The sequence below is a fragment of the Dipodomys merriami genome, unplaced genomic scaffold (assembly GCF_024711535.1).
Source record: "Dipodomys merriami isolate MVZ:Mamm:240054 unplaced genomic scaffold, mDipMer1.0.p SCAF_1231, whole genome shotgun sequence".
Classification (NCBI taxonomy): Eukaryota; Metazoa; Chordata; class Mammalia; order Rodentia; family Heteromyidae; genus Dipodomys; species Dipodomys merriami.
The window spans coordinates 197,192-208,334 of NW_027202529.1; the positions used below are offsets into that span (position 1 = coordinate 197,192).

The window sequence follows — 11,143 nt, forward strand, 5'->3', positions numbered from 1 at the left end:
GTAGGATTTTCCCAAGCCTAGACGTGTGAGGCCTGGTATAGATGTTCCAGTGCCTGGTCACACAGGACGAGAAAGTGATTCTTGTTAGTGGCAAAGGTGCCTCGTCACCTTTCTTGCTTTCTCTCCAGGAGGGAAGTTTCCCTTTGTCTCAAAAAGTTCCCAGCAGTTCCAATCTCCCCAACAGGAATCTTAAATGCACTTTAATATTGCTTTATTTTATTTTATTCTTAATCAGTGCTAGGGATTGGACCCAGGGCCTCATGCACACTAGGCAAGCTCTCTACCAAAATCCCAGTCCAAACTCATTTTGTTGTACTTAAACATTAGTCTTCCATTTACAGAAGCAGTATTATTCTTTAATAAATGTATTTAAACAAAAAGGTAAACTGGTTTAGGAGGGGAAAATATGAACAATATGGTTGCCAGTGATCATTTAATAGATAGATGATAAATCAACAAGGACTTAATTAAGAACTACAACCTTCCCACATAATAGTCAAGGCCCCAGAGGCAAGTCCCGCTTCTATTTGGGAAGAAGGCCAGTGAATTCTGAGAAGTCTGGTGCATTACCTGAAGACATACAGCAAAGAAAGTGGACCCTGAGCTCAGAGGAGCCCTGGGGACCAAGAACACATAACTTGTCTAGCATAAGGTAGGAGTTGAGACTGAACTACAATTGAACTTCTTCCACCATAAAGACCCAGGACACATGTAACCTCAAGAAGGGGGTTTACTCCGGACATGAGTTCATCCTGACCCTTGGTCTGCAGGCCCCTTTCTGGCCATGGGACTTCCTGTGTGGGGACCCCAGCCCCTCTGCAGATGCGCCTCAGCTCCCTCCCCCTATTCCTTAGGAGCCTCCTCCACCGGCACCAGGTCCCAGAACCTTGCTCTGATCCTCAGTTCAAATGTAGAATAATGAAGCAATCTGATTGGCTAGATCAGGCCTGGCCTCTGCGATTGGACAGACCTTCTGTAGCAAGGCTCCTCATAGGCTGCTAGTTCCTAGCCATTGGGTCAGGTGCCCAATCAGCTGCGAGCATGACCTAAAAGTGGAGGCCCTGCAGCCATCAGGTCAGACTGCTCCTCCTCGCCCCTGCTCCCCAGGTGCAAACTGTAGTCTCTGGCAGACAAGAGGGGGTGGCAGAGGAGGGGTGGGGGAGCTCTGGGGAGGACAGGAGCCGGGTGGGAGGTGAGGGCTGCTGTGGGAGGAATGAGCCTCCTGCTGGGGGGGGGGGGGAACCTGAGCCCTGGCCAGGTGATACCAAACACTTCATTAATTCACCCGGGGGGAACAGGGTGGGTGCTGGTGCCATGTTCCGGGCAGTGAAAAGACAACGAAGTCACAAGTTTCTCGTCCTTCTGGAGGCCCTGGTGGCAGAACACGGGAATGCCAGGCCGGGGCTCCGTGGTCATTCAGTGGGGGCTGCTTGGACCTGGGGGTTCTTTGCAGCGTAAGTCTCTGAGGCCAGTGGACAGTTCTAGCAGAGCCCCTCTGCCTGAAATTCCTGGCCATACTTGGGCCAAGCAGTCTGAGGTCCAGATCAATCCAATCCATGAGAGCAGCAAGGCATTTTTTTCTCCAGATGCTCTGTAACCCCAGCCACATCTTTCTCCCCACCCTACCCCCCCCCCAACCCACCCAGTACTGGGGCTTGAATTTGGGGCCCAAGACACTGCCCCTGAGCTTTTCGCTCAAGGCTGGCACTCTACCACTTGAGCCACAGCACCACTTCTGGCTTTTTGGTGGTTCATTGGAGATGAAGTGTCTCACAGACTTTCTTTCCCTCGGCTGACTTCCAACTACAATCTTCAGATCTCAGTCTCCTGAGTAGCTAGGATTACAAGCTTCTGGGGACTCAGTAATTAAAGAGAGAGGAGGGGTCTATATCCTCAAGCCTTTCCCAGAGACCCTGAGCAGCAAGTGGTGTCTGGCTGGCAGTGGATGGCTGACTGCCGGGCTGGGAGGGGTCTCTGGGTGGGCGTGTCCAGGGAAGCCCAGTGCCCATCTACACCAGGTGAGTAGGGTCCTGAGCCTGGAGTTCTTGGAGGGACAGATAGGCATCTGTGTTCAGGGCAAGGCCAGTGGCAGGGGCCCTGCCCTGGTGTTGATCATTAGCGCTGGTCCAGGGGGAGCTGTCCCCATCCCCGGGGCTGGAGGCAGAGACCTCCTCCCCAGCCTCAACCACTGCCAGCTCCACGAGGGACTGTAAAGCTTGTAGTTCTGGGGTTGCTGGTGTAGGAGGCCCTAGGGGCTGCAGATCCCCATCTTGGGGGTGTCCCTCCTGCTGGGTGGAAGACAGCCTCCCTTTGCTGGTCCCCCTGCCCCCAAGGGCAGTGTGTGGAGGGCTTGGGCGGCTGGGGGAGAAGAGGAGCAGGTCATCCCCCGGGGGGAACGTGCAGTAGGCATGTTCGTCCCCTAACGCGGGTGGCAGGGGCAGGAAGGGAGGTCCCGGCGGGGGCAGCTCCTCGGGCTCCCCTTCCACCCAGGGGTCGTAGGTAAAGTACACTTGGCACGCCTCGATCTCCAGGGCGTCGGGGAGTTGGAAGAAGAAATAGCCCTGGTTGGTGAAGCAGCTGGTCTGCGAGTGGCCGCTGGGCGAGGGTGAAGACACCTTATCTTGCGGTAGCAGCAGCAGCTGCTTGGCCTTGGCGTCCCTGTCCAGCACCTCCAGAGGGGAGATCTCTGGGGCCAGGCCAGCAGGGCTGAAGGATGACGCCGGGAAGGGCGAGGACAGCCATTTCTGCAGAGAAAGGAAAGAGAGGGAGGGGTTGCTCTGCATCCCTCCCCAGCTCCCTCCTTCCCTCTCCTCGCTGCCTCTGTCAGGAAGACCACCCCCCCCTTCCTGGCTGCCAACCCAGGCATATGCCCAATGGATCCAGGGCTCCCGCATGGACCTTCCTGGCTTGTGAGGCCCAGGGGTTTCTGGGAGCCTTCACAGTTAGCTGCCTCCTTACAGACCTTCCTTCGTCACGAAAGTGAAGGGGGGAAATAATGGAGCTGAAGGCCTGCCCGGTGCCAGGGACTCCCATCTGTAACCCTAGCTATTCAGAAGGCTGAGCTCTGAGGATCCACAGCTTGAATCCAGCCCAGGCAGGCAAGCCTGTGAGACTCTGACCTCCAACGAACCAGCAAAACACAAAGCCCGAAGGCCAAGTCTGGTGGCTCACACCTGTAAGCCCACTAACTCTACTCAATAGGGTGGAGAGCAGAGGATGCCAGGTTGAGGCCAGTTCTCACAGTTTTGTAGACCACAGATTCCTCCAGCAAGCCGGGTACGACAGCCTGCTCCTGGCATCCCAGATAGCTCAGAGGCACAGATAGGAGGATCACGGTCTGAGGCCAGCTCATGCAAAACCGTGAGACCCTATCTGAAAAAGTAACTAAAGTCGACAAAGGCTGGGCTTGGGCCTCAAGTAAGAAAGTCCCTGTCGACCAAGCCTAAAGCCCCGAATCACATTCCAGCACCACAGATAAATATGTTAAATGAAAGCGCACCCTAGGCAAGAGACTCTAAGTTTTAGGGCATTTTCCCCAGGATTCCAGAAAGATCCTGATGGGCCATGACAGCGGGGGTCCAGGTTGGTGATTCTACCAATCCTGGGACCCTCAGGGCACCCGCCAGGCGCCTCCAGCCTGAGCCAGAGGCCATGCCACTGCCATGGGGACTGTACTGTTTTCTTTTTTTTTTTTTAAATGAGTGCCAGAATTGGGGCTTGAACCCAGAGCCTGGGTGCTGTCCCTGAGTTTTGTCACCCAGGGCTGGCGCTGTATCACTTGAGCCACAGTTTTTGCTCGTTGATTGGAGATAAGAGTCTCACAGACTTTTCTGCCCCCGCTGGCTTTGAACCTCGATTCTCAGATCTCGGCCTCCTGAGTAGCTAGGACTACAGGTGTGAGCCATGGCATCAGGCTTTAGATGCCGGTGAGATGGTGGTTGGTACAGAGGTGAGGCAGGTCTCGGTTCTGCCCGTGCTGAGCATGGAGCCTGCCAGGAATCCTGGCGCAGGAAGCCCAGGGCGATCCCTGCGGGGCCCCCCAGCACCTGTCCCGAGCCAGGCAGAGTCCCTAGAGCCACACACAGGAACACCTCCTCCTCCCCATCTTATAAGCAGGAACATGGAGGCACAGGGAGGTTCTATAACATGTCCAAGCCCACACAGCAGAGAAGTGGCTGAGCGTGTGGCTCAGGAGCCATTCAGGGACAGCACCACACAGCCACAGGACGGCTCACACCACGGCCCCTGCTTACTGAGGGCAACAGCCATCGTCACTGGGCAGCTCCACACTCAGGGCCGGCCGGGGGCTGCCCGGCTGCTCCTCCCTGCCCACCCCATTCCTACCTGGACGTCTTCATGCCGGGAGAAGAACTTGGAGGGGTCCGGGGTGTGGCTCCTCAACGCTGTCTTCAGCCTAGCCAGGGGAGACGGGAGAGACAAAGGGTGAGACTGGAAATGGGGAAGGGGATGTATGCTAAATGGGGGCAGGGCCAAGGGGCGGGGACTTGCTCACCATGGCCCAAGGTGCAGGCAGTTGGCCAGGAAGTAGACGGAGATGAAGAGGCCCAGAAGGCCTCCGACCGTCAGGACGGCGCTGGTCCAGGGCGCAGGGGCTGGCCAGGGCCGAGGGGAAGAGGGGAGAGCATGAGACGTGAGGCCCTAGCCAGTCTGGTCCCTGCGGCCATGCCCTTCTGGGTCTGCACCTGCCAGCGCCCCCTCCTCCACACACAGCCTCCCGGGTGCTGGCGGCTGGGCTGGGGTCCTGCGAAAGCCCGCCGGACGCTACTGAAGATGCCCACGGCCACTGGCCGGCCACGCCTGGCCTCCCCCCAGGACCAGCACAGGGTCCCAGTCTGCCTTGCCTTGAACTAGGCTTGTGACACAAAGGGGCCAGGCTTCCATGTCCCCAGGCTGGGCCCTGCGATGCCATCCTGCAGACTGGGAAGGCCCCAGGGGGCTGGGGGAAATGTGGGCACTCTTCTGCCACCCCCTACTGGCTTGGGTACCCCTGGGTGAGCTGGCATGGAGGAGGAGGGGCTCCCCAGCCCCCAGCCCCAGCGCTCCCCGCTGCTTACCCGCACGCTCGGGTTTTGTGCGGAAAGCCAGGGTCTGGCTCCAGGGGCTCCAGACGGTGTGGTCGCCCCGCTGGGGCCTGACCCGCACTTGAAGCTCGTAGGCCGTGTCTGGGATGAGCGTCTCCAGGGAGATCCACTGCTGCCTCTGCTTCAAGCTCAGCACGGAGGCTTCCTGGGGGGGCAGACGGGGCGTTGGGCCGTGCCACCCCGGACCTGGAACCACCCACCTCCATGACTGCCAGCTGCTCAAGCCCCAGGACCGCCCCGCCCCTTTCCTCACTGTACTCCGGGCCTGGCGGGGACTCCCTGCTGGCCTCCAGTGCCCGTAAGTCCACAGGGCGCCGAGTGCCAGGTAGCCCCCCAGCCACCCCCAACGCCGCTGCTCTACACCCATCCACGGCATTTGACCTGTTGGTACATCTGATGTTGTGTGAGTCCCTGACTATAGGAAGCTGGACAGCCTCCCTCTTCCATGCCCTCCCTTGTGTCAGGCACGTAGTGGGTACTCAGAAGCACAGAGTAGGTATTCCTGAGGAGCACACAGTAAGTACTGTGAGCACATAGTAAGTACTCAGGAACACATAATAGGTGTTCCTGAGGAGCACATAGTACTGTGGGCACATAGTAGGTACTCAGGAGCACATAGTAGGTGTTCCTGTGGAGCACATAGTAGGTACTCAGGAGCACATAGTAGCTACTTATGAGCTAGGTACTCAAGAAATCCAGCAAATGAAGGAGTGCAGAGGTGAATGGAAAGAGCTCCCGAGCAGGCAGCTGTCCTCTTGATTTCATGAATCTTGCCCCGGGTTCCATCTGGAACCTGCCACCAGCTGCGGCGGAGCCATAGCGGGCTGGGCAGAACCAGGCAGGATGGGGCGGGCGGAGGGGGGACGCAGCCACCCCCCCTCCCATGTGGGGCTGATGGACTTGGCTGAGATGGAGGGGCGCAGCCTGGGGCAGGTCCCCACCCCAGAAGGACAGCCCCCACGGGGCCTCGCTCACCTCCCAGCTGTGGGCCAGAGACCGCTTCCGGACTTCAAACTCCAAGTCTTGCTGGATGTAGTGTGAGATCTGAGAGACGCGCCAGGTGACGTTGCAGGTGCGGCTGTCCACGGAGCAGACCTGGAGGGCGTGGGGGGTCTTCAGGCGGACTGCAGAGAGGAAGGGAGAGCGGGCAGGCACCCCGTCACCAATGGTGCCTGGTCCGGTGCCTTCCTGCACCGGCTGAACCCCCTTCTGCACCTGCTGCCCATCCAGTGTAGCCCCATCACCCCATGCAGCGCCCCCCCCCCGCCTGCCTCCTCCTCCCAGCAGTGCTCTGCCTCCCGACCACCGGACTGAATATGTCTGGCTCCTTCCCCCTTCCCTGTGCCTACGGGGTCTGTGGTGCTGGGACATAACTGGGCCCCGGCTGGGACTGCTGCACCCTGCACCAAAACCAGCCTGAGAGTTTTACCTGAGTTCCCTGCACCGTACTGTATGTATGACTCAGTGATGTGTATTGCTGAATAAATATGTAGCTATAGGGAAAAAAGTGTGGTGACCCCCATTTCTATGCTCGTGAGATGCTGAACACCAATAGTAATGAGCAGACGTTTACCAGCATCGCCACATGCTGTGCAGCCCCTGTGACTTGGCTCAGACCCCCTTAAACAGATGGAGAAACTGAGTCTCAGGCAAGCCAGTGGTCTGCCAGTCAGATCTCACCATCAAGGTAAGGCTGCCACTTGAACCCGACCTGGATCCCGGCCTCTACCCCACCTGTCCCCTCGCAGTGGCCCCTAGGCCAGAGGGACACTCAGTCACTCAACAATCCCAGAGTACCACCTTTGTCGGGCCTGGCCCTGGTGCTCAGAAAGGAGACGTGGAGACAGACTTTCAGTCGCCATTTCAAAAAGGAGGTAGGAAGGGCTGGGGAAATCCCGGAGGACCTCCGGGAAGAGGTGACTCTTCACTGATCCTTGAAGGATGTGTGAGAATCTTCCAGAGGGGAGGGGCCTTCCAGGCAATGGGACCGGCATGTACAAGGGCTCAGAGGCCTGTGCCGGGGTTGGAGAACTGGCTATGGCCTGTGGCAGAGACATGGAGCCACAGGGGAGGGGTGCTAAAGAGGGGAGCGGGCCTGGAGTTGCGGGGTGTAGGGGTGAAGCTGACAGGGACAGACAGCGGACAGATGCCAGAGCGTGCGGTAGGCAGGGATGTGCCGCCGGGCCCCACCCCCGCCCCCGGTCCTCACTCACGATTGTGGAAGGGCCTGAAGGTCTGGGTCACCACCATCCGCCACTGCTGGCCTTCCCAGCACACCAGGCTGATGTTGACGCGGTCGGCAGCCGTCAGCCTCTGCGACTGTAACGCAGGAAGGGCAGGGCTAGGAGCTGCCAGGATGGGGGTGAGAGGGGGGACCCCGGGGCGGGGCGGGGGGAGACCAGAGGGGACTGGACAGAGAAAGTTGTCTAGCATGGACCAAGTTGTGGATCTTTTTTCCTTGATCCGCCACAACTCAACAACTGTCTGGTGAAGCGGCCGCAGACAGCGTGGGAACCCAAGGGCAGGGCCGTGTTCTAATAAAACTTTATTGACAAACACAGGTGCCGGCTGGATTGGGCCCACAGCTTCGCAGTCAGTTTCCCACCCCGCTGTAAAGCGAAGAGGATGGGGAGGATGGGCTACCTGCCCGGGGAGGAAGAGCTCCCTGCTCCCCACCCCTCACCCCCACACATACACTCTGATGTTTCTAGAAGGAAATGGCTAGGCACCCCGGTGTCCTGGGCTGCTGCCTGCCTCTCTCTCAGGCCCCCGCGGGGTCTGAGCTCACGGCCTCCCATCCCAGCCCCTGTGACCTGCACAAATCCACTCTGAACCCAGTCTTCTCACTTCCGGGCTAGAAAACGCTTCCTCCCTCTGCCCCCAGGACCGTGCTCCTGCTTTCCCAGAGCTGCGGTAAGGGCCAGATTCACCAAGGGCCAGATTCGCCGGGGTGGTGGTTATATCCCACAGTTATTGTTGTGGTAAAGCTGTTGCCAAGAATGCTCTCACACCCTGGGGGAACTGCTCAGTGACTGTTCCCACCTTATTACAGACCAGGGGTGAGCGCACAGAGAGGCTTAGGGACCTGCCGAGGTCACACAGCAAAGAACTGGGGATGCCGGGAAAGCCTCTGCTTTCAGAGGCTGCACAGAGAGGGAGCCCCCAGGTCCCCCCCTGCAATCCTTGAGAATCTGAAAGCTGACAAATGCTGGAATACAGGGACCTGGGGGTCCCCCCACTCAACACCACAGTCTTGGATGCTGGGGTACGCCCCCATGAGGATCAGCCAGGGGCTCTATAAGAGGCAGCCTGGTGCCCTGGGAACCCACAGCTTGAGTCCAGTCACCACAGCCCTGTGGCCGCGCCCAGGCTGTGTGACCTTCAGCAGGACTGGCACCTCTCTGAGCTGTTTCTTCCCTGGTTCGCAGCGAGCGGTGCTGGAGTGGGTGAGATCCGCTGGTGAGGGTCACTGCGGGGTCTTTAGGGACCTGTCAGGTGCCTGGATGCCCAGCCCCTCACCATGGCCCTCCAAGGGAGCTCCCATTCTTTACAGAAGGGGAAACTGAGGCACCAAAGTCTCCCCAGCTCATCCAAACTCTCTACTCTTCCCGACCTTGGCGGGGGGGGGGTGGGGGGGGCGGGAGGGAGTGGTTATTGCTGGTTTTGTGGCTGTGATTGTGACTAGGGGTGCTGTCCCCTCTTGGTAAGGAAGGCATAGTACAGCGGGATCCGGGAGGGAGGGAGGGAGAGAGGGAAGGGAGGGGGGGGGCAGCCCAAGCCTGCAGGGGCTCAGGCCTGAGCCCACCCCAGCAAGCCAAGGCAATCCCTGGCTGTCACCTTGCTGAATCTAGGCCCACCCTGCCTTCCCGCTCCCCCACCCCTCCAGGGCCCCCACTCACATCTGGATCTCCAAGGATCAGGTTGCAGGCCCAGGAAGCCCCATTCACCGGAAGCATCTGGCAGGTCACATTCCAGGGCCTTTCCAAGTAAAGGAAGCTTCTTAGGGAGGAAGGAGGGCTGGAGGAGCCCTGGGGCTGCCCCAGGCCCTGCTCCACCCCACCCGCCCATCCCCCAGCCTGGCCCCCGCAGCCGGAGTGACCCAGATCCTCAATCCAGAGCCCCCCAAAACCCCATGGCGCTTAGGGCAAAGTCTAAAGGGGACTGTGGAATCACCAGCGGCCAGAATCAGGGCCCAAACGCACCTCGGCCTCCCTCTCCCTCTCTTCTCCTCACCCCTCCTGCCTGGGATCAGACTCCCACCCACAGGCATACGCCTCTTCCCGAAAACCAGCCTCCCCAGCCCTCGGCTCCCACAGCTGCCCCAAGGGTCTTTCGACATCACATTTTAATGAGCAGAGCTTGGGGGAAAAACAGGCCCGGTGGCTCCTGCCTGTAATCTTAGCTAAGCTGGAGGCTGAGATCTGAGGATCCCCATCACCACCAGCCAGGACGCCAAGTTCGTGAGATGCGTGCCTCCAATTAACCACCAAAAGCCAGAAGGAGGGGTGTGGCTCGAGTGGTAGAGCACCAGCCTTGAACAAAAAAATAATGCTCAAGGCCCGCATGCGAGCACTGAGTCCGAGCCCAGGTACTGGGACACACACACCAAAATTGGGGAGTCCCCAGTGACTGTCTCCCTCCCCCTACATAACACACACGCACTGCTGCTGGAGTCTAGCTTTGGCCTAGCAAACTCGCAGCCAGTGTCCCGCAACACCCCACCCGGCTGTGGGATCCCAGGACCCCAGTGGACAGACAAGCCCCTGGTCCCGGTCCAGGGGATCAGGGGAGCAGGATGCTGTGGTCCAGACCCTGTGAGTCAGGCCTGGGAGGTCCTCGGTTCCCAGGTGGCCCGGCAACCCTCACCGTACGTCCGACCGGGCGTGGATGCGGCAGGCTGTGGCGGGCAGGCCCTCCTGGGGACTCCACACACAGGAGACGTTGGCTCTGGAGTTGTAGAAGCACGTGAGCTGGGAACGGCCTGGGACGACAAGGCGGGACGTGAGTGGAGAGCTCCCAGTGAGCCGCTCTCATGGCAGAGATGCGAGACACTGAGCCCCAGAGCCAGCAGGGCGGTGCCCGCCGCCTCCCCCCATCCTGTTACCCTCCCTCTCCTCTCCTGTCCCCTGCTGGACCCCCTCAGAGAAGCAAGTCGGGGGGGGGGCCCAGCCTCCCCCCTCCCCCCTGAGACATGCCTCCGTCCAGTGTTGGGGGTCCTCACCTTTCACTGCTGGGGGCTCCAGGGCTGTAGTCAGAGTCAGGAGGAGCATGAGCAGGGACAGACACCAGGATGGAGCTGGGGCCGCCATTACAGCTGCAGGGTGGAGCTGGGAGGGGAGACAACACTGTGAACCTGTGCCCCTAGGGCACCTCTCCACAGGAGGCAATCAATCCAACCCCAGGGCCTTTGCACTTAAGAGTCTGTCAATTCCATACTGCTTACTCCCTTCCTTCGTGGCTCTGCTCAGGCACTTCCTCCCTAGAGAACTTCCAGGGCAAGCTAAACGGAAAAGCGCAGGCCCTGGACTTGAACCTCTATCACAGTACTGCTGTGTCCAGCCGTCAATTAATCTCTACCCTCAGAGCGCCGGTTCTGAGACCTCCCTGTGTCCCTAAAGCCATGGGTAGTGCCAACCCGATGTCATGTGTTTTTCCTACAACGAAGTTTACATTGTAAATCGGGTGCAGGCGATGAACACTGCTGTTCACCACAGAGCAGCTCGCTGGTGCAACTGAGTGTCACTAGCAGGGTGCCCGTGGCTTTTCCTCCGCTAACTCGGGGGGACTCGCTGTGGTGATGTGGGGGGCGGTGATGTGTCACTCGCCTGTGTGGGGAGGCAGGGAGGACGGCAGAGCGGGAGGCTCCCGGGAAGGGCCACCTGCCCGGGAAAGCCTTGCGGCCGAGAGCCACGCCTGGGCAGGCCCTGGACACGTGGTGGACCCGCCAGCCACAGGGCTCGTTTGCGCATTAACTACCCAATGTGGGGTTCATTCAGGACGTAGCAGGGAAGGACAGACACCCGAGCGCATCACCGTACTCA

General features: G+C 59.4%; 1 protein-coding gene across 1 annotated transcript; it reads right to left on the reverse strand.

Moving 5' to 3' along the window:
- Positions 1-202: 202 nt before the first annotated feature.
- LOC138823827 (interleukin-2 receptor subunit beta-like) lies at positions 203-10,427 on the reverse strand. The gene is made up of 9 exons (XM_070017396.1): positions 10,324-10,427; positions 9,969-10,083; positions 9,002-9,080; positions 7,316-7,421; positions 6,078-6,226; positions 5,076-5,247; positions 4,514-4,613; positions 4,345-4,414; positions 203-2,744 (listed from the first exon to the last, which is right to left on the reverse strand). Exons 1-9 carry the CDS (start codon positions 10,409-10,411, stop codon positions 2,010-2,012), a joined length of 1,614 nt encoding a protein of 537 aa, XP_069873497.1. The 5' UTR covers positions 10,412-10,427; the 3' UTR covers positions 203-2,009.
- Between the last annotated feature and the right edge of the window lie 716 nt (positions 10,428-11,143).